Source organism: Rhamphochromis longiceps, linkage group LG23 (genome assembly GCF_057381845.1).
Source record: "Rhamphochromis longiceps isolate RC_006_pf linkage group LG23, R_longiceps_female_GT1.1, whole genome shotgun sequence".
Classification (NCBI taxonomy): domain Eukaryota; kingdom Metazoa; phylum Chordata; class Actinopteri; order Cichliformes; family Cichlidae; genus Rhamphochromis; species Rhamphochromis longiceps.
The window spans coordinates 40,624,428-40,651,675 of NC_140578.1; the positions used below are offsets into that span (position 1 = coordinate 40,624,428).

General features: G+C 42.6%; 1 protein-coding gene across 4 annotated transcripts in view; it reads left to right on the forward strand.

Moving 5' to 3' along the window:
* Positions 1–27,248, forward strand: part of pard3ba (par-3 family cell polarity regulator beta a) — a 208,927-nt gene that overhangs the window by 132,077 nt on the left and 49,602 nt on the right. For all 4 annotated transcript variants that reach the window (XR_014909557.1, XR_014909558.1, XM_085397617.1 and 1 more), the window contains exons 20-21: positions 16,134–16,244; positions 16,569–16,859. Coding sequence is in view for 2 of the 4 variants with exons in the window: in XM_085397617.1 (XP_085253743.1) it covers positions 16,134–16,244; positions 16,569–16,859 (402 nt within the window). In the remaining 2 variants the exon portion in view is untranslated. The remainder of the gene's footprint in view (positions 1–16,133; positions 16,245–16,568; positions 16,860–27,248) is intronic.

A 27,248-nucleotide genomic window follows, 5' to 3' on the forward strand; every position in this document is an offset into this window, starting at 1 on the left:
CAAAGATAACATGAGAATGGACATTTTGAAATTTAGGAAAATCTTATTCAGGAGTGATGCTCATGCATAAAATCCTCAAATAAAATAAGAGAATGTAGTTTTCAAACTTTTGTATTTAATCCTATTTGTATGCAGCAAAGTATCTGAACCCAGTTGTAGAGTAAATAAGAGGTGCAGCTAGTGTTAGAACTTCCTGTGACTCGGCATTGTAAGTACTACATTTAAATCTTAACAAGGCAGCAGAGGTAATTGGGTAATTTTTAATAAACAAACATCAAGCAGCACTGCTCCCTTATGTTTGTTTAAGAGGACCATCTCAAATTTTTATATAAGATACAGTGGTTGGTAATAAAATGCAGCACCCTGTAGTAAATGGAATAAAGAATATTCAAGGTGGAGGAGGAAGCATATGTATAAATAGCATTACCATCAAGAAAGCACTCAGATTTCTGGAGTGTGTTCCACATGGGTCTTAAAAGTGAGTAAATAATTCTGAATTATTTATAATAATCAATAGTTTTTATTTTATGACCATGAAGATTTCAAAGGAGGCAGGATACTCTTAGGTCACCTGGTGAATAGCATCCCCTTATGTTTCTTTACCAGAGGCCAGAGAACAAGCGTACTGTTTTGATAGGTGAAATGCAGATGCTGGAAAGAGGATAGTACCTCAAATAACCATTTATTAAAGCCAAGGTATGCAGAAGAGCATCTCCACATTTCTGGATGCACAACACGTGCAACGACTACACCAGGTGTCACTCACAGCTAGACAGCTTCAGGCTGATATGAAGGCGACCATATTTCAATTTACCATTTGTTACAATCAAAGTATGCAGAAGAGCGTCTTTGCATCCGACCTTGAAACAGGTGGGCTACAGCAGCAGAAGACCGCACTGAATGTCACTCTTGTCAGCTAAGAATGGGAAACTCCAGTTCACACAGGCTCACCAAATCGTCTCAAACTGGTTTCTTGAACATGGCGGTGTGGTCACAAATGGCTTCGGCAGTCACCAGATCTCAGATCACAGGCCAGGAACATGGTGGATGTGCAACCACAAATCTGCAGCAACTGTGTAATGACCAAAATCTCTGACGGAAAACCTTTTGAAAGCATCTTTGAGATCTGTCAGGAAGATTCTGATGGAATCATTTAATAGATTGTTTATCTAGTCAAGCATAACATTTCCAGTGGCATAGCATAAGCTGCTAAATCAAATGCTTTGCATAGGTTGTGAGGGGCTATGCGACGCACACATAACGCAGCTGTTATTGTGCTGTGACTTAATCAAAAGCCCAACTGCTCTGATTAAAACTGTTTGGAAATTTACCAGGGACTTATGGATTTTTACTAGGCAGGAGAATTTTGATATGGGTTTCGAATATTTGCATTTCTGGTAATGGTACGTTTATGTAAGGGAGGTACATGCAAATCTTTTGCAATTTTACCTGATGCAAGTTGTGCACTGTGATTAATTCAAAGCTGCAGTGAAGGAAAGAAAATCAGTCCTTTTATTTGCTTTGAGCTTTAGTTGTGAGTGGTGAGTAGAACAACCTGGAATTTACTGTGTGTGTGTGTGTGTGTGTGTGTGTGTGTGTGTGTGTGTGTGTGTGTGTGTGTGTGTGTGTGTGTGTGTGTGTGTGTGTGTGTGTGTGTGTGTGTGTGTGGCATTAGTATTTGGATATGTTGGCCTCGTCATTTTGTTTTTTGTGTGTGTTCTTATGGTGACAAATGTCCAAATTTATTATACTCGGTCCCAGATATAAATACCAGCATGGTTCTTAAAGCTACACGCTATTACATTAAAATACTGCTAACAACAACCAGTGAATCACCCTCCATAGAGGAAAAAGCAGTCCTAAAATGACAGCTATTTCATTTTTCTTGTCATAATTCAGAATTGTGCTCAATTTGCTTCCGGTAAGTCTCCGGTCGCCCTACATATAAAAAGCTGCCAAGTACTTTTTACCGTTGTTGGAAATGAGCTTTCTCGCAGCAGAAGCAGCTTCCTGTACTTGGTACTGAGGCACAATTCTAATTTACAACTTTGCCATGGAAGCAAACAGACGCGGACGCTATCACTGTCGGCAGCTGGCGGGAAAACAAATTAACTTTTTTCCCTCCATTTCTCCCCTCCATTCAGCACGATGGGCAGCTTTTCCTGAAATGATGCGCAGGTTTATTGGTGTTGATGCGAGCTGTCAGTCAAATATCAGAGGGACGGGAAATTGACAGTGGAGATGATGAGGAAATCCTCATGCATATATATCAGCTGATAAAGGGGGCAGTCGCGACGCGCCTCCGCCGTTCCTTCCCGCCGTCCTCCTCGCTCCCTTTTTCTGTCGCTACAACGCTTCCCCTTGACTCGCCTTCCCCTTGAAATCTCCCCTTCTCTTCTCACACGAAAAGCTTTTTATGTTTCTTGTTTTTCATAGCCCGGCTACACCTGCCTCCAACCAGAGCGTTTTGGCTCAGAGCCGCTCTCTCTCCCTCTCTTATTTACAGCTCTGGTGTTGGGCGGGTAGGGGAGGGGTGAGGCGAGGATGCCGACTCACTCCTTTGCAGCTTGACCGTGAAGGAGCTCCAGTGGAGCAGTTGAGGAATTAATTACTTTATTTACAGGCTTCTGAACAACTTGTTTACCTCCAGATTTTCCCTGGGAAGTTTGGAGGCCACCGGGTGTATACTCTTTTATTCAGATAAGGTTTTTTTATTATTATTGTTCATTAGTATGTTACACCCTATGTTACATAAGAAGCAATCTTCAGAGAACTAATTACTCTATAATGTTCTCTGCAGTTCTGCCAGCCAATAGAGTTGCTGTCACTGTTTTCAAATAGCTGTGTTCTCATTAGGGGCGAAGCCCTATTTTTCTTTTTTCTTTCTTTCGACTGGTAAAGTCTGAGTGAGTCATCCGGCTCAGGAACACAATACCTACATTTGTCCTGAGAAATATTGGCCACACGGTAATTACAAAATGAGACAGTGAGACGAGGCTTCCATTTGCGTTGATCGCTTTCACGATCCATCAGTCCCCGTCGAGTTATGACATTTGAATTGACCCCGAGGGACGGGCCTTTCGAAGCACAGACGCATTCGTATCATCCAGACGGCTCAGCGGCATCTCACCAGCCAGCTGCCCATCACTCACCGGCCAATTAAAGGTCTCAACGAGGCCACAGGAAACAGTCACGACCAATTAGCATGTGATCTTACCAACTCCTGGATGTACATGTGCTCAAAGCATCGGGCGCCAGGAAGTGATTACACCTCCACTGGCGGTTATGTCCTCTCCAGCCATGCCATGTGTGATGGATGGACTTCCTCTGTCATTTAATGTGCTAATGACAGACACATTCAAGAACACACAAGCGCACAAGTATTCCTCTTTACTTGAGGGTTTCCTTATTCCCCTCTACCGTGTATCTCCCACTAAAATACACTCAGAGCACGACCTCTGCTTTGCACACCAAGAAGGTTAAGTGTTTCTTGTATGAGGATGTGTGAAGGGCCGGAGGAGCCAGTAGTCTAACCTTTCTCAGTCTGCCAGTGGCTCTCATGTGGAGTCACGGTGACCTAGCCTTTTTTTTGCTTCCAAGCCTGCAGCTGGAAAATGTGAAGAATTTCTATGATTCACAAAGTTCACAGGTGGTTTCCAGGAGTATTAAAACAGATTTTTCACTTTCATCCAGGTTTAAAGCATCTGGAACTTTTCAAAATGAGTTTAAATCTATGTATGTGTGTGTTCTTCTGTTGCCTAGGCCAGTAAAAGCCAGGTTTCAGACCACTGGCCAAATCAGGCCAAATAGAGTACTTTTGTAGATTTTCATCTAAATCTATCATCCTGTCAGAAACTTTGTCTTCTTTACCTACTATGGTGAACCTGAAACCTAAGACATACTGTTTGCTTTTGCAGTTTTAAACGTTTGAAACATTCCTAAGAGATTCTGGTCCATGTTGACATCATAGCATCACACAGTTGCAGGGGTGGCATCTGGTGTGGTCTTCTTCTGCTGTAGCGTGTCTGCTACAAGGTATGATGCATTCAGAGGTGCTCTTCTGCGTACCTTGGTTGCAATGAGTGGCTATTTGAGTTACATTTTCGATTTAAGTCACTTAAATCACCTTTCTTCCCCATTCTGATGCTCAGTTTGAACCACAACATCCACAGTTATGATTTTAAAAATGACTCTACCTGTTAAAATAATCCACAGAACTTTAAACCAAAAACATGAAAGGAAAATAACCAAGTGGTATAGTTAGTTCTTATTTGTAGTTTGTGTGAACTGACCATCTAAACCAGTGATTCTAGTCAGATTAAGTGCAGTATTATGCAAACCAAGCAAGATAAAGGCTTTGTGATCGTGTATGCTAATGTGCCTAGCTTTCATTATCTTAATCTGTTTATATCTCATTGCATGTGTGCGTGCATCCATGCATGCGTGTGTGTGATGTGTGCAACCAGGGCTGGACTGGGACAAAAAATCGGCCCGGGCATTTTGACTAGAGACCGGCCCACCAGGATAAAGATTGAAAATGTGACGTCATTCAGGGGCAAAACCGCAAAGGATTCTGGGAACTTGTGGCAAGAGGTACTAGCGCACGCAGGCTTTCAATTGAACTCAGTTACACAGCGATAAAAAGAAACCCAAAAAATGGCAAGAAGCTGTTGTATTATTAACTGCAATAGCTGGTCGCATGACAGCCACGGGAAGCCGACGGGTAAAGAGATCTTTTTTTTTTTTACGTCGTTGAAGAGAAATTTTTTAAGCCATGTTTCCGAAGTAAGAGCCGACGGATGGTCTGGATATACCAAATATAACGTCTCAGAACACTCCAGCTCACATGTTAGTCTGCTCCAAGCATTCCCACAAAGGTCAGAGTTTTGTAGTAGTTAATACGTCATTTTTCTTAACATAATTGGTGATATAGGTTACAAGGAAGTCTGGCGCTGAACAGAAATTGTCGCCCTATGCTCCTTTGTTTATTGTGCATAAATAGTGAATTGTCCTGACACAATATTGCGTTTCGCTTCTGTTATTATGGTACATTGACAAAAACATATACTTTTATTCACAGGATAAAACAGGGTTTTTGTATCACTAATTGTCCAGTGCGATTAAAACATACAATATTATTGTCACTGCTACATTTCTGTAATGCTACCAGAAATTATTTCCACTACTAATTAATTAACATTGAGCTCAAAGGTTATATTAATAAACGGTTAACGAATGTGTATTTATGACGACGATTTGTGAGACTGGTAAACTTATGATACGTACGATGGTCTTTACTTTCTACACGGTGCATTTCAAGGTCCTGCACCCATCCGTCGGTAAACTGTACCTGGGCTTGTTGCAGTGACCTGAAGTTACTAAACTTCATGAGTGTATGCACTCACTCCAAGAACCGTGTAATTATAAATATGAGCGTGGTGAAAGTTGGGCAGCACGCTGACGTCTTTTGTCCACTCTGTGTGCTCCTAAGGGTCTGACCCTTTCACTCCTTTGATTTTTTCCTCGTATTTTTCTTTGTCTTTTCGTCGAGTCTGTCTTTGTACGGACCGGCATTGTTCTCCTTTTGTTTTGTACATTCCTTTTTTGTGCGGCAAAGAAAAAACAAGAAGGTATTGGAACCGGAGAATGAACGTTTTGCGGTACTGCAAACGCTTGCATTTGATGCGGTACTTGGATTGTTTTGCCACGAGTTCCCGGCATGCAATGCGCGAAAATCACGTGATTGCTAAACAAGGGGGAGGGTGCATCCAGCCTCCTCGGCTGTAATTGGTCCAGCCCAGAGTCGATCATGACCAATTGGCCAATCCAACACCTTTCATTATATATACCCTTCCTAAAAAAAAAAAAAATCCATCGGCCCATAAAAACAAAAAATCGCCAGCGGCCCACCGGCCAGTCCAGCTATGTGTGCAACAAAGAGTGGAGAGGTCAGTGCACTGGCTGAATGTACTGCCCAGACAATGGCCGAGTATGAAAAGGAGGCATATAGCCCAGTGGTCTTGTTAAATATGAATGGTTTCCCTGACAGAAGTGGGGAGCGAAATAAAAGACAAATTGCTGGGGGGGACAGATTTTATGTGGAATTGCTAAAATATGCCACATATCAGAAGGCAAACAATTAAAGGGACGCCCATATTTCACCAGGCAGCCCCTGGACGGCGCAGCACTCCAGCACTTTACACTCCATCTCCTCTGTTTGCTCTCCCTTCATCCTTTTCCCTTTTACTTTTGCTTGCATCCCTTCTCACTCTTTTTTTTCTTTCTTTTCTTCTTCTTCTTCATCTTTTTCTTGGACAACCCTTCCTTTCTCAGTCCTTTCCTATTTCCTTCTATCCTAGCACCTTCTTCCCGCCCTCTCTTCATCACTTATTGTCTGACTGAAGCATCAGTGCTTGAAGGACCGGCCAGGCGTTGATTAAGACAAGCTTTCCATATGCTTTCTGCTCCCTTGAGAGCAACTTGCTGTGCGTTCATACCTGCCTGCCTCGATCCTCTCTCCTTTAGGTGTTAAATTACTCTCATTTGAAGAGGAAATTTGGTGGCTCCTCCTCCTCTTGCGTTACAGCTTGTTGACGACACCGTAGTTTCTTTGACATTGCGAAGTAGCAAAACGTTCTCATGCAAGAGTCAGTTTACTGGCTTGCTTTTGGTCCGTAAGTCCTACTGAGCTTTTATTCTCCTTTGCTACATGCTGTGCCCTTCCTCACTCCATGATCTTTGAATTATCTTCTGCTGTGATGCTCAGCTAAAGTACTTTAAAGAACTGAATATTAAGATAGCTTATACCCTCTACTTGTATCTTCCTCCCTACATTATTAATGCCTTCTAAATGAAGCTGTTTTAACTACGATTAGCACTTGGGTGGATCTAGCTACAGATTCATCCCAGTCCTATCGGCGCTTGTATCCGGCATCAATGGAAGCTGATTTGGGCCAAATTGCTGGTGTACTGTGCAGGGCATATGGAGGGAAAGTCAGATAAATAGATTGAATTATGCCCGGTGGGGAAAGCTCATGGCCTGCTGGCTGTTTTCATTATCGAGCAAAGGTGGGACTCTCTTCAGAGAGGCCTGGATTGGGTGGCCTAGCTGTCTGCCAAAAGCCAGCTTCCAGCGGCCTGACGTGACCTCGTCGTTGGGCGGCAGTCCACTTGTAGCCCGATCCTCACTTCCACAAGGAAACCACACCAATTTTAAAGAGCACTTGTTGTCTATTTTTTGCCCTCAGTGCTATTCTGTCTATTGGAAGCCTGAAATATTTTCCGACGGGTCTCACTGTTGAGCAGTGCCACTTCGCCAGAACAGGAGAAGAAGGCACCGTGTTACATCACGGCTCTGTTAATCTCCTCCCCCCCTCTTCCCATCTCTCCTGTTTCTCTCTCTCTCCGTCTGCTTCTCAGTTTGTTTCTCTTTCACTCGCCTCATATCTTTCCCCTCCTTTACTTTCTTTACTGAAAACTCCACTGAGATATGTGCACTCTTCTCCAAATACATACAGAGCAATCTAATTACTGCGATAACATTTCTGCTTGGCTGATTAACTGTTCTCCCTGTGCCTCTGAACGCAGCTGCATTCCCTCTATATATTCCTAAGCTCCTTATTCCTCCCCAGCCGAGCTGCACTTTCACAGGAGCTTTGGCTAACACATCCATCCCTCGTCTTCTCTTTCACTTTTTCTCGTCTTTCTCTCTTTCTTCTCTGCCTCCTTCTTGTTCGCTTATTCTCCCAGGCAGATGGGCTATTTAGCCGGCTCTCACTTTTTCTGGTTTGCTCATTTAATTCCTCTTTTCTTACTTACTCATTGTTTTTTTTTTTTCCCTGCCTTTCTCTTGCTTTCTTTTCTCTTTTTATCCACTCTGCTTCTTTATACCTTGCTCTTATTCTCCAGGGCGAATAGGATTTGGCCAGTTTTCTCACTTGCTCTGAGCTATCTGCAGCCTCGTTATTGAAAAGGACATAACAAGCCTGTTGCAAGAAATCATTATTTTTTGTGGTAACACGCTACGAGTCAACACAGACTAGAAAACAATGCATGCTATGCATGTGATGGTTTTACCATCACGTATAAGTGGCATTGTTCACATGCTTGCCTGTTTACAGAAGGATTTTAATAGTGTACCAGCCAGATGGCAGATCACTCCACAACACAGGATTATTGTTATGTGTTAACAAAATCTTTTTTCAGTCAGAAATCTTTGAGGATATTCAGACGTTAAGGTTAAAGTATGGAAGCAGTTATCGTAGAGATACACACTATGAAGAAGAACAGGGATGAGCACATGTTTACAGGACATAAGTTGCCTCATTCTGAAGTTTGTCCTCTGACAAAAAGTCTTTTCTACCCTTTATTCTTCCTTCCATGTAGCATAGCGCAGTAATATATCCTTTACTTCCCTCCAAGACAGATAAAAGAAGCCCGACTAGCCTTGGAGCCTCAATTGATGCAGTATCAAATATAATGTCAAATAAGTCCTCCCCTGTAAAGGCTCCTCCAACCTTTTTTCACCTCAAAGACAGACAGAACTAATGCAAAGAGCCTCAATCAGCTGATCTCAGTGTCAGACGACATCAGCTGATGGCTCCGCTGAGACCCTTACAATCATCCAATCGATGTATCTCAGATAGGACTCCATTTAACAAGCCGCTTTGCAACCCACCTTCACCCCATAAACGTTGCACTGACAAAGATTTTCAGTCTCAGAATGTGCAAAGCCAACAGTCCAGAGGTGCCATAGTTACATACTAACATATGTTGGTAGAGACAAAAATGCATCGCATCAGGTTTAGCGTCTTATTATTTGCTGCTAGTATTATTTAGGGTCAGTTTTAAGCCTGTGCCTCTCTTGTGTCCTGATATTTCCGTTGGCATGTTTGTGACTTCTGCTTGAGGTCTCCAGCTTGATGTTTTGGGCTGTTCCAATCTCGACTTCAAACTGGAGAGAATGCGGTTCTTGTGTTCAGGCTTCTAAGGAGCAGGACTTATTTCAATGAGGCCTCTGTTACGCAGTCATAGAGATCAGTCGGTGACCCTGTAGCAACCCTCAGTCACTAGAGAAAAATGTGCATTCCCCAGCCGGTTGGTGAGTGGTTGCTGGCTTTTGCAAGTTGAAGTTGGTTGTGGAGAGGGAGTTTCACCAAAGACCTAAAATTTTATTAGATTTGCTCTCCGAGCTGTAGTGAATCTTAAAAAAGTGCGACGCAAGCTGTAAAAGGAAATAGTTTCATTTTAAGCTAAAAGTTTCACCTTTTGAAACATGTTAGTTTCAGCGGTAAGGGACAACTTTTAACACCTTTTCAAGGGAAATATTCTCCGTTTTCATTTGCATCACACTCTTCATAGTCATGCAACCACTCAGCAGGTAGTTGGCAAGTGTTTGCAGAAAAGCTGCCGTCTTCTTTCTTTAACTATGGGTGTTTGCTAGAAGCCAAAGCAATCGCAATGAGGTTATCAGTGCAATATTGTATACTTTCTTATGATAGATGTTATCTTGCAACAGCCAGCAACGTCCTGCAGCTACTCGCCAACCAGTTGGGGAAAACTCATTTTTTCCCTAACAACCAGCGGTTACCAGGGGCCCGTGCGACCAGATCCTAAGAAAAAGGATTTGCTGAAGTTGAAGCAAAAAGTATTATTTGTCGAGCTATAATGATTAAACTTGTTCATTTATTTACTTGACTTTACCAGACTTGAATTTTTAATGTTTAACTTTACTCGTTTTACCCATTTTGTTCTGTTCCAGTGGGTTCTTTCATTATCAGAATGTTTCCATTTGCTTTTATCGCTGTAAATCTTGATTGTTTGTTTTTAAAGTTTTATACAGATATTGTATTAGTAGTTTTTCTTCCTTTCTTCTGGACTCATTTAGTTGTTTTTATCTTCCTTGCTCCTCTTCTCTCTTTAATCTGTTTCCTCTGTAGACAGAATGCTAAACCACCTTTGTCGCAGTGATGAGCCGCAGCGCTCTGCCGTTGTGTGTGTGATGCTTTAGCGTGTCTCTGTGTGAGCGTGTGCGCGCGCGCTTCAACTCAAATGTGGAATGGCAAGGTGTTCACAAGTATCATCAAGCCTGCAAGCGTGTGAGCACACACACGTAATGTGCACATGCACACGCGTCAATTAAATCCTTGTCCTCCTTGTGAAAACATGGCTTCCTCCACACGGGCCCACACACACACCCACGGTGCTAGCAGACAGCATTCTCACATCCCTCGTTATGCCTGCTGATAACCAACCACCCACTGGCTCCCTGTTGCACCACGTTAGGAAAGCTTATTAAGATTACACACAACTGCACACCATCAGAGTTGTTGTCACAATTGCAGAGAACAAAGAAGCCTTAATGCTGAGAATGGAAGTAAAGAGATGATTTTATTTAAACGGAAAACGTTAAGATCTAAAGCTGCTCTAAATGAGATTTCTAGTTTGTTGCAGTAATTTGAGATAGATGTTAAAGAAATCCTATATAACGATTTATCCGATGGAGCAAGCTCTTTTTGCTCCCTTTGGCCCTTTTCCTCCATCCTAGAGCTTTAATTGCACAGGTCAGGTTGGTGACATCACCACCCAGGATAGCTGTGATCCTAGTGTTACATATAGAGCCTCATTAGAGGATGGCTAACTGAGCTCTTACGCCTCTTCCCCCTCTCTTCCACAGTAATGAGAATGACAGTTGCTGTAGTAATTACAGTCACTATAGTTTCTTACCAGCTGAGATTCTGGCGCACCTAGCTGACTGCTTTTGGTCCGAATTAGGGTGTCAGTTTTGCAAAGTGCACTAGTCATCATCTGTTATGCCTGACTAAGGTTTTTCACATGAAATTTAGGGAAACCATAAGAAGAAGTAAAAAGAGGAAAGTTTTTGGTGCATAAATATACAATTATTTATAGGATTTCCAAATAACAAAAGGAAAATCAGCCAATATTCCCCAAAGTATTTGCCTGTCTGTCTTCACACACGTTTTAAACATGATGGCAGCCCTCCCTTTGCAGCTATAACAGCTTTAACTCTTCTGGTTTCCACAAGGCTTAGGAGTGTTTATGGGAATCTTTGGCGATTCCTAGAGAAATGCATTTGTGAGGTCAGACACTGATGTTGGAGGTGAAGGCCTGACTCACAGTCTCTGCTCTAATTCATCCCAAAGCTGTTCTATCGGGTTAAGGTCAGGACTCCGTGCAGGCCAGTCAAGTTCTTCCACACCAAATGTGCTCATCCATGTCTTTACAGACCTCGCTTTGTGTACTGGTGTGCAGTCATGTCGGAACAGGAAGGGGCCATCCCCAAACTGTTCCCACAAAGTTGGGAGCATGAACTTGTCCAGTATGTCTTGCTGAACCATGAGTTAATTTCACTGCAACGTTTGTCCAAATTAGGATGCTGCAAAGTGGAGAAGAAGAAGAAAAAAAGAGGAAAGGCCTTTGTGAAGCATTAGCTGTTTGTCAAAGAAAACCAACTTTTTAAGACAAACATTTCAAAATTACTCCATGACAAATATACCGTACTTTATATATAGTGACAAACAGGCAACATCATCTCCTCTCACCGTCCCAGGCCTGCCAAGGTGATCCCAGGGCGGCTGTGGGAGCGGCGGGTTAATAATGACAACGACATCCTAATAATGGTTCCCAGTAACTCCTGTGTCAGTGGGGAGTGTATTAAATGGGACACCAGAGCAGCCTGACTCACAAGGACCCCCTACTTTTCTCTAATGAGAGTTTGATGGAGTGGTTGTGTAGGTAGATAATGCTAAGTTAATGAGATGTCCTATTCCATGAGACTGTTTGCAGTTCCCTGCAGAGTTACTGTGTGTTCGTTACCTCTGTTGATGTATATGCTGTCTTCTTTAGTGTGTGCAGCCGCTTACCTGTTTTTTGTGAACAATCTGTTTATTTCTAGTTTACTGCTGTGTGTGTGTGTGTGTGTGTGTGTGTGTGTGTGTGTGTGTGTGTGTGTGTGTGTGTCTCTGTGTGTGTGTGTGTGTGTGTGTGTGTGTCTCTGTGTGTGTGTGTGTGTGTGTGTGTGTGTGTGTCTCTGTGTGTGTGTGTGTGTGTGTGTGTGTGTGTGTGTGTCTCTGTGTGTGTGTGTGTGTGTGTGTCTCTGTGTGTGTGTGTGTGTGTGTGTGTCTCTCTCTGTGTGTGTGTGTGTGTGTGTGTGTGTGTGTGTGTGTGTGTCTCTGTGTCTGTGTTATTTGTGCTCATAGAGCTTTTCTTTTTTTTTTTTTTTTTTTTTGTAGGTTCTTTGTCTTTAAATGTGCTGGTGCATTTTCACATTTTTATCCAGCTTCATTCTCGCACGCAACAGGAAATTAACTGTCACATTTCAGAACCAGTGACAGAGCAAAACCGGCGCTATACAGAGGAAGCTTAAAAAAACAAACCACAACAAAAAAAGAAAGTAATTAAAAAACAGAGAGAGAGAAAAGAGAAGCAGACATTAGTTTCATAGCAATAGGGAAACGATGGGGGGATGTTTGGTGATGAACAACGCATAAGGTGATGGGAAAGGTAGACGTCTCTAATTGGGAGTCCCACCCCTGTTCTGTGCCACCCTCTTTCTTTTTCTTTCCATCTTTTCTCAGACAATACAGTGAGAAGAAGAAGCTTTCCTAATTAATGCAGATATAATGATGGGTCCAACTGAGGACCTCTGCCCCCTCAGAATGTTGATTAAGGCGCTTTGTGTGTGTGTGTGTGTGTGTGTGTGTGTGTGTGTGTGTGTGTGAAGGCGGGCTGGGAGGGGTGGGGGTGTGAATCTAGCAAACAGCTCGGCCGACTAAACCTGGGATTTTGGATAATCATATATTTATGTGTAATATAATTATATGTCCACTGATGCATAGAAGATGAACAGCGCTGATATTTCTTTTCTGACGATGCTGATTTTTATATGGTTATCGCTGAGGTAATTGCTAGTCTGCTTTTGGCTCCTGCATAATGTGGGAGTGCTTAGAAAATCAAAATCAAAATAGTTCCAAGTAAAAAAAAAATAAAAAATCTGTAGGGTAGAAAAAAGATGCTGCAGCAGCGCCCACACTGTTTCTGTGGCAAGTGATCTCTAGGAAGAGAGGTGGAAAAACATTACAGCAGCAGGGGCTTAGCATCCGCGATATCGCCGAAAGAAAAATAAAAATAAAACACGGATGTTGCAGATGACAGATTTTAAACTTCCCAAAACAGCTCAAAGATCAGTGTGAAACTCTGCCAGTGTTGCTTAAAGGGGAACGCTAGATATTTTGCACATCAGGCTCAGTTTACCCGCCACGGCTCCAGCTGCTCTGCCTCTGAATACTGCAGTGTAATGCCTTCCATGACTTTTGTCGAGTCAAGGAGATAATGGGCTCTGCCCTACAGATCCTTCATAGCCACACAAGTGTTTCCACTTATTCTGGTCGATTAGACCCCTGCTCCGCTTAGGCTGAATAGAACAACACTGAAGTTGCACGAGGTCACTCCTTTTCTTGACCTAATATAAATGACAAACATGGAATTTGTTCCAAGCTACAGGTGTGACAAATTACTGGTCCTTGAGAAGAGGTCGAGTCAGCCAAAAATCACTATTACAGATGGTGCTGAGTTTCACAGATGAAAGCAGTTTACCAAGCAGTAGTAAAACAATCCTACGTAAATTAATTCAGTTCACTTCACCTCAGGTTTATTTATGTAGTGCCAAATCCCAACAACTGTTGCTTCAAGGTCCTTTACACTGCAAGTTAAAGACCCTGCAGCATTCAGTAGCTGTGAGCAACAACTAGGTGATGGTGAGAAGGAAAAACTCCCTTTTAATAGGAAGAAACCTCCACCAGAACCAGGTTTAGGGAGTTGCGGTCTTCTGGTGTGATCCGTTAAGGCAAAGGTGTCAAACTCCAGGCCTCGAGGGCCGGTATCCTGCAGGTTTTAGATGTGTCCTTGATCCAACACAGCTGATTTAAATGGCTAAATGACCTCCTCCACATGTCTTGAAGTTCTCCAGAAGCCTGGTAACGAACTAATCATTTGATTCAGGTGTGTTGACCCACGGTGATATCTAAAACCTGCAGGACACCAGCCCTCGAGGCCTGGAGTTCAACACCCCTGGGTTAAGGTGTGAGGGGAAAGAGGAAAGAATAAAGGATGTGTATGTAGATAAAACATAGAATGTGGGAGAAGGAAAAACCCCTGGGGAGTGAAAAGAGGTGAGTCACAGGAAGTTCTGAGCCTGTAGCAGCATAATTATGGGATGTTCAGGGTCACCTGATCCAGACCCAACTGTAAGCTTTATCAAAAAACTGAATATTTAGTTAATTAAGTTTAATCTTAGTACTCTTTTATTAGTTTTATACAAGGTCCAATCTGAAATTCTGCACTTAAACAAATGCAAATCCTACTTGATTAAATGTGGCCGCTGGCACTTGTGCTATTTTTAAGATTAGTCCCGTTCGGACCACATGTACATTCACATCTCCACTGAGAGCTGGATCAACCCCAGTGTGTCAGAGTGGCCACATTTTACCTTGAATTTCATGCTATACATGAGGAAGGTTGTCCCTCAGTTGCATCAGTATGTTACAGCACAAGTCAGTGTTGACAGTCTGACTCTGGGGAGTTGAAACGCTCATTTGGATCACTCCTCAGTATAGTGCACCATTGAAGGCCCAGTAGGATGTGTTTGCTACTGATTGGATCGCTAAATTTTAACAGAGCTAATGTGAGAGTCCTGTCCAGAGACTGAATTAGTGGTGAAGGCAGGTTACGTGGACAAAAGCTGCAATATTCTGATTAAAGAGTGGCATGTTTATGTGCTAGGAATTAGCATAGCAGTGCTTATCGAGCCCATCTGTGTGTGCTGTAGGAAACCGGCTTTATGGCTGTTTAGAATGATAAAGCTCATAAAAAACAAAAAAATGTTACACGAGCACAAAGAAATATCAATCGAGTTGAGTTTAAATGTCATGTTAAAGTAGGTAATCCTATGAGTTTACGACCTCGTGAGTACAAACTGTGCATATCAAAAGAAAATGATTTGATTTGGCGTCTCTATTTTCATCTTTCACAGTAAAACTCGAGCAATGTGAATATCTGACCTGCTTTTGGCAGCAGTCACCCACACAGGTACAAGTGAAGCGGGTAGATTAGCTAAAAAACAACTCTAATTGGTTTGCAGGATGGTGCCAGGCCAATGTGGCATCCCTGTCCAGGTTTCCACTTGGCCAGGCCAGCGGGTTACCATTCAGGCCACGTATCTGCCTGTAGCAGTAATGAGAAGTGCCTCACTGTTAATGAGATAAACACAGACATTAGATTGGCTCAGCGGGAGCTCAGAGGGAAGGAGAGGGTGAGAGAGAAAAAGAGAAGCGGGTTGGCGGGTGAGGCGGAGGCGGCGAGAGACAGAGAGCGAAAAAGAGCGAGGGAGAGGGTGGCGGGCTCGGCGAGAACGACGATGTGAAAGAGAGGTGGAAGAATATGAAATATTTAGAGCAAAAGGCTCAGTTAATTTCTTGAAATCGCGAAGACGAGATTCATTGTAAGTCGAAGAGAGGTGGCGACGAGTATGTTCTGCCTGCGAAAACGAGAGAATAAGACTGCAGAATGATAATGATGATGATGGTCGTAATGGCAGAGTTGATAAGGAAAGGATAACACACTGCTGCGGTGTAACAGCTATTTTATTGAACAAAATGTTAAAATATTCATACTCCATATGCTACATGACAGCTCTCTCACACACACACACACACACACACACACACACACACACACACACACACACACGTACACAAAGTGAGGATTGTCAGTTCCTGCTGTGACATTATAACCGTATCTATCATTAAGCAGTCTTTTTCCAGGCACAGCCGCTAATGAACGCACAGGAGTTACAATGAGTTTGTCTAGCAGATTTGGAAAGCTGATGCAAAGTGAAGAGTGTGTGTGTGTGCGTGGTGTTTTCATGTTGTGTGAGCCTCTCCGCCTCTTTCATCAACTCGTGCATGCTCTGTTGACTGAGTGAAGTGTGTTGTTTCATCATTAAAGTCTCCAAAAGGATACTAAAGCCCATAAACCGTCCTTTCAGAATAAGAGCACCACGGTTTTATCTGCCTGAGGCTTTAAGATGATCAAATTCACCCTCTTGTCGTTTCCAGGTTTGGCAAGAAGAAGGAAGACAAGAGCAAAGATGCAGCAAAAGCTTCAAAGAGCAAACTGGAGGCACTGAGTGAGGAGGAGCTGGACAGGATCCCTGATGACAGAGATGGGTATGAATCACAAAAAACCCCAACAACAACCAAAAAATTGACATTCTGTGTGTTGTTGTTTTATTATTATTTCACAGTCGAGGGTGTGATAACAGAGCGGCTTACAACATGTACAGTAGAATAATAATAGACCAGCATTTGTCACAGTAGTAAAGTGCTGCGATTGGCATCTTACCTGACAGCTCTGATGTGCCCACCTGCTCCTCCATAACAACTGCTCAGCCGAATGTCTGTCACAGAAGAAGAATCACAGGGAAAATGTGTAAAACGTGTATTTTTGCTGCGCCTGTGCTCCTGTGTAACGCCTCTCCTCCTTGCTTACAGCTTCGACCCGCGTTACGCCGAGGTCCAATCCGGCCTCGCCACCCCTGACCCGTCCTCCCTCCCTGACGTGGAGGACGATGACAGCGACCCAAACTACGCTCGCATCAACAACTTCCGCCAGCCGCCCTCGCCGCAGTCGTACATCAGCCGTACGCCCTCCCCCGCAGTACCAGCCGGGGTGTCCGGCCCGCAGCAGGCGCCCTTCGAGGACATCGACGGGCTCTACGCCAAGGTGAACAAGTCCAGAGCTCCGCCTGCTTCACAGACCCAGCAGCAGAATCAGGCAGACAGGTGAGAGAGGGACACGGTGGAAAAGTGCTAGATTTAAATAAAATGTTCTCTTAATTTGAGCTCGCAAGTACGATATTACACATCTCTGTGTTTTAAATGCATGTTTGGCATTTGCACCTGTGCTTCTGCACCGAGTTGCGATTTCAGTGTACAGGTGGAGTCACACAAGGTCACTGGCCATGGTTTGATTGGCGTAAGTGAGAGAATATTTACACAAATCTACATTCACGATCTGCTAAACTGAGACATGCATAAAACATGAAGGCATGGTTACACAGTAACAGCATGCATTTCATTCTCTGTTGTCTTTTCTATAGATTTGACCTTTCATAATCTTTAAAACGTATGCAATATCATTTTTCTGTGACTGTTAGGACAGCTGGCTACAATCAATTGATACGTCACCTTTTACTGCCACAGATGGTTTCAACATATTTTCCTTCTAAAATGTTTGCTAAGAGTTAAATGGGTGTCGAGATTATGCTTCTCTTGCTCCCAGCCACGCTCTTATCTGTTTGGGAACTTGCTGGTTAGCGTCTGGGGAGCAGCTGCCAGTATTTTGGGGGCTTCTGTGAAGCCAATGGACACCTGGGTCAAGATTTCAGTTTTCCCCCCACTGGCAGCTGTTTTTAGTAACACTTTATAATACGACAAAGGGCGTAATTCCTCGGTAATTCAGTGTACACAATGTAATTATATTTACTTACAAATTCTTAAAAGGTAGATACACTAGAATAAAGCAAAAAAAAGTCACATGTTTACAGGAAACAAAAAAATGATGATAATTCAAGTAGTGATTAATTAATTTGAAGTAGTGCCTAAATTCTGGGTTTTCTACCAGAAAAGATTTCTTGGTAATTTTCCATAAAAACAGCTATTTTCCAGGAAAGTAATAATAATAATAATGGATTGCATTTATATAGCGCTTTTCGGGGCCCTCAAAGCGCGTTACAATTCCACTATTCATTCACTCACATTCACACACTGGTGGAGGCAGTTACAGTTGTAGCCACAGCTGCCCTGGGGTAGACTGACAGAAGCGAGGCTGCCATATCGCGCCATCGGCCCCTCTGGCCATCACCAGTAGGCGGTAGGTGAAGTGTCTTGTCAAAGGACACAACAAGCGAGACTGTCTGAGCCGGGGCTCGAACCGGCAACCTTCCGATTACAAGGCGAACTCCCAACTCTTGAGCCACGATCGCCCGTCGGTATCACATTTATATTGATAAAATGGAATAATTGAATATCCATCATACACATCAACATAACAAATATTAAACAAATATGTTTTTTAAAACCCTGAAACCTAAAAAAAAAAAAACCCTCAGTGACCTTCATTCACCCCATATTACACCACTTGCCTAAAAAAGTACAGCATATAATGTAAGATGGGACAATATCTTTTGTTTTTCTGCTAAATTACTTAGTTATTTTCAGTGTAATCATTTCTTTTTTCATGCCCTTAGTTGTTGGCTTTATTTTAAAGTGTTACACTGTTTCCGTATTCCTGTTTTCAGCTGCTGCGCTAAAAGGAGGCAAATAATGCCACATGGTTCATCTCCCTTCTAATGGTAAATGGTAAATGGTAAATGGCCTGCATTTGTATAGCGCTTTTCTAGTCCATAGGACCCCAAAGCGCTTTACACTACATTCAGTCATCCACCCATTCACACACACATTCACACACTGGCGATAGCAAGCTACATTGTAGCCACAGCTATCCCTTGCTTCCTCTGCTCCGGCTTTTCCTCAGCCAACGCTAGCACAGTTTCCACTGGTACCCTCCAGCTCAACAGCATCGATCGCAGTCATTGTTAACCCAGACCCCAACTAATACAGTATAGCAATCTTACTCATGATCCACATGTTTTGTAAAGATTTAATGCCGGATGCTCTTCGTGACTCTACCCTCTCCATTTATCTGGGCTTGGAATTTGCACTAGGAGTACACTGGCTTGGGAACCAGAAAGCTTATGGTACCAAAAATCATGTCTCTTGTCTAAAAATTCAACATTATTCATATTTAGAAAGATTACATGCCTAGTGACGCGCACAAACACAGGGTCCAGGTGCAGCGGTACACTTCCCTGAAAGCATAAGGTTGCCTCTTCTGAGCCCTCTATTCAATTTAATGTTATTTCAATTTCAAGTCACCAGCTGTATCCTTGTCTGTTCATGCTTGGCACTAAAATCATGCAATCTGGATCGGACACCTCTTGACATACATGCAAAACAAATACAACCAGAATTACTAGAGACAGTTTGAGGAGGCCATGGGTGCCATATGATGAATACTGTGATAATTCAAACACTACGTGTTTTTTCTTTCTTTCTTTTAACCATGTGAGGTTGACACCAGTAATGCACTGTACTTCTACTTGAAGCGTTAACTATAGGTCATTATAACAGCTTGAACATTTGATCTACAGTCTCTTGAGATCACCAAAAGCAAGTCAATCTCTATAGACTCGCATGTTAAAATGTCCAACTTTACAGTGGAAAAAAAGGCATGCTTACAAAAACTGTTTAAACTTGATGAATGCTTAAAGTCAGATTTATGTGGACACGAGGCGGCTGTAGCTGGTAGCTGTCTGCTGGGGCTTCACCTCTGTTAATTTGAGTCGCTGCACTGGACTTCTTGACGACGTGCCGTTTTTTCGGGGGGGATTTTTAATGCAATTGTCTGGCATATAATATGGCTAACTCTGCTTTTAATTTTATTACCAGGCCATCCAAGAAGTTAGTGCTCCCATACAGCCTATGGATGCACCTTGCATTAGCTACCACTCAACATTCTTATCCAATTGTGGTCAGATTTGGCACCAAAAATCCAAATTGGCTTGCCAAAATGCTAACACCGAGCCTTCAGAGTCGGGCTTCACAAACCAATGGCTCACGTCTCATTAGGTCTATCTAATGTCTATCTCATACACTTCTACATGAGTTCAGTCAAGTTTGCCCATTAAAACCTGCCTGTCTGAGATGCTAAGCGTCACTCTAAGCTCACAGTCATTGAATTTTATATTATTGCAGTGCTGGAGCTTGGTTTATGTGCCAATCCAATTGATATCCTAAAACATTTTATTTTTCCAACATGAATGGATCTATATCTATGCGCAAAAATAGGAATTGTGCAAGTCGCAGTGTTTTGAGAGGCATTTAAAGTAGTTTAATAATAAAATGTACTTTAATTTGAGTAAAATGTGTCCTTTGCTGTAATATTTGGATGTCAGAGCCCCTCATTGTTTGTCTAACAAAGGGCCCATGCTTTCAGAAATGCACTGCTTATCAATGTTGTCATTCGTTCCATATTATATATTATTACCGCTGCAGTTTTGAGAACCGTAACTTTCAGCTGCTTTTTGTATTTGAGAGAGGAAAAAAAGGAGAAACTCTAAAGAGGATTCTAATGCAAATTTATCATTTCCCGTATGAAATAATACAGGCCATATTAAAAACTTCCCTCAACTTAAACTCTCTGACAGAAAATTACGATTGACTTGCAAATCAAAAACTAAGCCCCAGACACCCAATCTCATCCAGGGAAGAAAAAAAGAGAGCGAAAGAGAAAGGGATTGGACATGGAAGGGGAGACAGATGGGAAATGGGAAGATGGGACAGACGGAGGGAGAGAGAGACGAGAAAAAGCAGGGAAAGAGGGGAGAAAACGACGGAGCCAAAGTGGAGAGAAAAACACGCCGGGCAGAGTAAATTCGAGAGAGAAGAAGTGACAGAGGAGAGGACGCAGACAAAAGAGGAGGGGGGATAATTAGCCACAGTCTAGCAGCCTGACAGATCTGTTAGACCACTTTAGCTCTTATCCACTAGTGGTGGGTACTTCATTACCAGCCTGTTTTCTCCCTCTACTCTTTCTCCCTCAGTTTCTCTCACACTCGGTGTGTCACATATCCATTCTCGCTTCTCTGTTTTGCTCCTAATGTATATTAGACTTTAGCATTAACATGATGGATGAGAGGAGTCTTCTTTGGCTTGTTAACTCTGCGTGAGAAGGTGTCTGTAGAGACAAAGGGATACAAATAAATGTCTAATAATGTAGTTAGAGGACAGCCATACTGCACATGTTCATAATAATTCAATTAATTCATCTCCATCCTACAAGGTAAACCCCTCGTTCATTTTTTCGCCTTATTTATTGTATTAGTGATCAGTAATAATGAGACAATGTTGGCAAGCTGTCGTATGTCATTGTACTATTAGGAAGTCAATCAGGATATCAAAATAAAGAATGAACTTAATAACAAGTACGGGATGAGGACTACTGGAAGTCTGGCTGCTACTCGTCTGCCCGCTGTCATAGTGCTTCATTTTTCTCATTTATGTGACAAATAGTGACCAACAATGGCCGTTCCAGGCAATAAGGAGGATGGGAGCGGGAATGACATGCGACACAGGTCGATGGCCATCATTAATTTACCCTATGAAATGTAAATCATCTGCAGATACATTCACTCTTTGCTCCTGTTTGAGTAACTGCAGGGCTGCATGTCAAAGTTGAAGCTACAGTATATTTAAAGCTATCTATGATACTTTGTGTGTGATGACACCCTCATCACGTTGACATCAGTGCATGATTAGAACTGCGATAAAAACTTTTAGCGTGAAATGCCCGCTTCCACTTCAGTATGTGTCACAGGGGTTATCTGATTAATTTTTTAAAGTCGCTCCTTTATGGGGGGAAAAGGGCTCGGTTTGTTTGTTTTACACACGGGACCAATAAGGAGTGTTTCCTTATTTTAACCCAGACATCACACCGAACATACAGTAAAAACAACAGACTGACTTCTCAAAAATCACAAAACACCAGCCTTGTTTTACAAAGCCCTGGTACAGAAGCTATTACAGCCTCAAATGTTTATATAATGCAACTTTATGGTTACGTCTCTACTGTCATGATGACCGTCTGTCATCCAAGAGTGCAAAGACGGCTCACTCTCCGGGCTTTTAAGGGAACAGTATTGTTCTTTTTAATAGTACTTTAAGAAGTTCACAGTGCAGTAAAAAGCAAGTGCGAAGTGCAGGCTTTTGTTATTAGCTCTGTTGAAACCCATATTTTTTTAGTTATATGAATCTAATAACTTTTATTTCATTGTTTAATACGTTTAGAAAAAAAAACGTTTCGTGAAAAATATCCAGTGAAAACTTTTTGATCACCAGTTTATTTTGTTTCCCCCCCCAAAAAACTTGGATATGTTCAAATGTTTTTATGTTGCATGGTTTTTACTGATAAATCATTGAGTTGACCTTAAGACCATGGTTGATGTAAGCTAAATGTTACTGGATTGTTATCATGACCTCAGATCTACAAACTTTTATCAGAATCCATTCAAAACTTTTTGAGCTACTGTGTTTACAAACACGCGAACACATCATGATTAAACATGCAACTATTTTGCTGGTAATAACTGAATGGTAAATGGCCTTTATTTGTATAGCGCTTTACTAGCCCCTAAGGACCCCAAAGCGCTTTACACATCCAGTCATCCACCCATTCACACACACATTCACACACTGGTGATGGCAGCTACATTGTAGCCACAGCTGCCCTGGGGCGCACTGACAGAGGCGAGGCTGCCGGACACTGGCGCCACCTGACCACCACCAGTAAGCAACGGGTGAAGTGTCTTGCCCAAGGACACAACGACCGGGGCTCGAACCGGCAACCTTCCGATTACAAGGCGAACTCCCAACTCTTGAGCCACGATCGCCCTAGTTATTATTCAGTAATAACTGAAATGAGTAAAGAAAATCAACAGCCTATTTATGTAAGATAATTCATAATTTTATTGAGGGGGTTATGTTGGTTGGGTCTGATTATTGGGAGGGGGGCATAATCCCCCTGGAAATCACGCCCCTGCGCGAATGCCACCAAAAACATAACCTCCTTTGGGAAGGTTATCAATCGAATCTGAACTATGACAAAACTAGTAGCTATAGAGAGATCTAGCTGTTTGTTTTCAGGTTATCACATACCTGCAGCAACAGACAGTAGAAAGATTCGCAAACGTTTCCAAAGCCTATGAAAGCAGCGGTACGGAGACGAGATCAATAAGGATCTAACAGCTAATAACAAATGTGTCCGTCACTTAAGATGTGTCATTCATAATCTACAGGTTAATAATTAAACCATACCTTGTTACTGAATTCCATGAAAGCGTGAATAGATGCCTCCCCCTTAACTCCTAATAGGATGTGGCAGCTTTAATTAGCAAAGCAACTATCAATACACAGCTGCCGGGGTGAGATTGTGTGTCACATCAAGTGTTTTGTGTCTCTTCCGTGAGTGTTGTGGTAATGTTGAATGAAACAGGGACGAGCTTTAAAGTAAACGTGACCCACGTCTGGATGAAATCGTGTTTGTTACTTACAGGAGAGAACAATTAACTTTCCCAACTGGGACTGTTGTGGAGGGCCGCACCAATAAGCTGAACTGCTACTGTTAGGGCCTCGTTTTAGCCTTAAATGTTACAAACAATGCTACAAATCTCATCTCTATAAACGGCTTCAGTCACCTGTGTTGTCATTTTCAGTATGAACTAAAGAGGTATTGTGCGTTTAAGCAGTTTTCCTTTTTGTGATCTAGAGTTGTGGTAATAGACAAGAGTTTTCCTTTAAATACAGTAGCAGCGTCACTGAGATCATATAGTACATACAAAAGGCGCACATGCGCTTTCATAACTGCTTTTCTTTCTCATTTTTTTGGGTAAGTCTGCACATCTGTTAAAACACGTGTTGCTGGTCATGAGGTTGGAACCTCTGTGCCTTTTATTCACACACATAAACGCACACACACAGTCAGAAATAGACGCACACACACAGCCACCCACATGTAATATTTCTGTGAGAAAGCCCAGCATAACCTAGCAACATTTCTGTGTGTGGTCCAGTGGGTTTTATCCACACAAAATCACAGGTGTAAGCTCGTTTATTGCGTTTGTGTTTCTGTAAGTTGAAGCGCAAACAGGCCTGCTTCTGACTTTTTAGACCTTCTGCTCCTACAAAGTAGTTCCTTTTTAAGTTGTTGCATGTGAAATTCTTATTAAAACCTCTCAGTTTTAATGATACTTCCCAAAAATATGATTTATAAAGAAATATGAAATCCTTAAGCTAATTTATCTAGTTGATTTTGGAGGTTGGTGTGTATATATATAAATGCTTCGTTGTCATCTGAGACATGCCGGTGCCCCCTCCCCTCAACTTCCTGTTAAGGCCCCTCAGCGGTGGACTTCCAGCACTGTCTCCCTAATTCGCTGTCGGACATTTTCATTAGACCTCCGATGGCAGGTGTGTACGCTGATGAGCGTCGCATTCGATTAGAGCTGTGCTAGAAGCTGACCTGTGGAGAAAAAAGGTTGGCTATGCTTGTCAAATTTTATTAGCCAGGAGGCAGTCTTTGTAGCTGGAGCAAGAAAGATGAGATGAAAGAGGAGTGAGAAAGAACAGGAGGCCAAAGAGCAGAGATGTGAAGGCTCGTGAGGGGTTGTGTCGTAAATTGCGACACTGTGCTAAGAACGGGGAGACGAGGCTAAGTAAACGGCGCGTTGCTGCCGTGGTTGGAGCAGTGGCATGAGGATTACATGCCTCTAGGTTTACCTGACACTGTGGCAAACTGGAATGCTCAAATCACTCCAGACAAGCATGAGTAATTGTTGAAATATTTTAGGAAAAGTGCTACACGCGCTGTTGGATATAGAAATGTTACGTCTTTTTTTTTTTTTTTAGCAATGCCATGAATAGCACTGGTTTCCTTGCACACTCTGAATATTGGTCCGATAGAGGAAGCAGTTTTATTCTGCTACAGGCGGAAGCAGCGTTAAAGAGGTGCAAAGCAGACTTTATATAATGAGACTGCTCATTAAGACAAATGCTGAAATTTACCTTTTCTGTACAGCAGAAAACAGAAGCAGAAAAATGCAACTTCTTGTGTTCTGCCGAGGATTTTAGCCGCCCGACAGCATCTGCCTGAAGTAGACTTCTAGTTGAAAACAACACTTCATTAGTGTGTACTCCATATTAAGACCTTTGTGTCTTTTTTATTTGTGATCTATCCAAGTCAGGGGTGGGCAATCTCAGTCCACGAGGGCCGGTGTCCCTGCAGGTTTTAGATGTGTCCTCGAACCAACACAGCTGATGTAAATGGCTAAATTAGCTCCTCAACATGTCCTGAAGTTCTCCAGAGGCCTGGTAACGAACTAATCATGTGATTCAGGTGTGTTGACCCAAGGTGAGATCTAAAACCTGCAGGGACACCGGCCCTCGTGGACTGAGATTGCCCACCCCTGATCTAAGCTGTTAAAATGTTTCCCGTTGCTCTGTTCTCTGTGGTCAGTCATAGAGTAAGCAGCCTGTTTTACTGGAGGCTAGTTTCAGATTGTCAGTTAATCAATTTATTGTTATCATTACCACGCGCTTGTCTAACAACAGAAAACAGATGCATGGTGAGTAATGTGTTTGTTGAGCAGGATGCTGGGGGTCATCGAATTAATTTGGACTTCCGAAAACCTTTTTGGTTTTTTTTGTTTTTGGCAGGGGGGCATTGTTGGCTTTTGACATGTATGCATAGGCTGAGCTGTGATCAGTGTAACCAAAAGCATCTTCTTCTCCACCTTATTTAATTTTATTTGTATATTTATAACGTCAAGATATTAAAAAACAATAACCGGTGCTGAATTACTGGATTCTTGAAGAGCCTTAGCACTAGACTAGACTGCCACGGCCTTTGACCTCCGCTGTCTCCATGCCTGTCCAAATAGAGGTGTCGTGGGTAAAGAATAAGATCATGGAAGCAAATTAGCTTTCTCCCAAGTGTGTCTGTGTTCTCCTTTGGGTGAGGACTTAACCCACTGGTGTGGGGCTGGGACTAAAGCAGGGTCATTTGAGCTGGTTAGGCGAACCGACTAAGATGCCTCCTGGATGCCTCATAGGTGAGATGTTTTTTGGCAGAACCAGCCCAGAGGAGACCCTGAGGCTGACCTGAAAATGCTAGCAAGATTACATCTGTATCAGAGCTATCTTCACAGAAGAGAGAGCTTTTTACTGGCGCTCAGACATCCTGGACAGTTGAAAGTGGGTGGGTGTAGAGATTGATTGTTAGCATCTTTCTTAGCATATCAACTTCATTATGGGTTAAAAAAAAAAACAGTCTGAGTTACTCTTGTATGTATTAGTACTCAGTTTCAGGTTTCAGTAAGAATCAGTGTAACTGATAGAAAATGAATGTGTTCCATTGGTTGTGGTTCTTTAGGGCAAAAGTAAAAGGAGGAAAAAACTCTGTTTTTCCGTTGCTTTTAGTTTGGAGCACCAATGAGTTTCTGTCTGAGTCTGTTTCCAATATTTCACCAGGAAGCCAAACATTGATCATGCACTTTGAAGTGTGCTTACCTCCAGCATGCAAGCAGCAAAGAAAAGCCTGCCCGTCTGAGCTCTTTTCCCCCAGTGCGTTGTGTTAAAATCAGCTGGCCCCTGCAAGAAGAAGTCGCCAAACCAGCCGGCGGCAGTGCACACTTCCTAATTAGTCTGCCCTCACACTGGCTAACACCACAGGATAGTTGCTTTTCTCACACATTTTCTCCCGCTTGCTTTCCTATCACCGGTGCTTCTGTTCTCTCGGCCTAGTCCCCCTGTTCGTGCTTTTACTCCTTTTCCAAGTTGCCATCTCAGTCTTTATGTTGCTGTTTACTTCTGCTCTCATTCTGTCGTCTGACGCAGCTTTCATTTCCTGCTACTGTGTCTCATCTTCTCCCTCGCCACTCTCCATCTCCGTCCTCCTCCAGTTTTCCTTCTCACAGCACTGTTAGATCAGTCTGTGAAGTATGCATGGGATAAAGTATTTGAACGAGACGTAACTTAAATGATGTCAATTTTCTGTACTTGAGTTGATATGGCAAAATAACACTTTAGACTGCAACAAAGCAATAAATCCATAAAGTCTTTACATGTCGGTCACTTAGACTGAACATTAATGTACAAATGGCAGAAAATCACTACAAAACTCTGGTTCCTCACATAATGAGAACCCGTGTCTTTGTTTTAAACCAGTCATTCACCTGTTTTTATTTTTCACTACACAATACTCGCTAACTAAAGAAACATGAGAACACAACAATAGTCTCAACCACTCAATACACCCTCTGTGTGTATTTCTCAGACAGAGAAACCCATTTGATGTGTATTTGCACTCAGAAAGTTCTGCAGAATCCCAACCAACCAACCGACTTATTTCTGCCACTTTTCTGGGTGTGGGTCATAGGACCAGCAGTTTAAACAAGAATGCCCACACCTCCTTTCTCTTTCACCACCTCCCCCACTTTTTCTAGAGACCATCAAGGTGTTCACATAATCTCTCCAGTGTATCCTGGCTCTGGTGCGGGG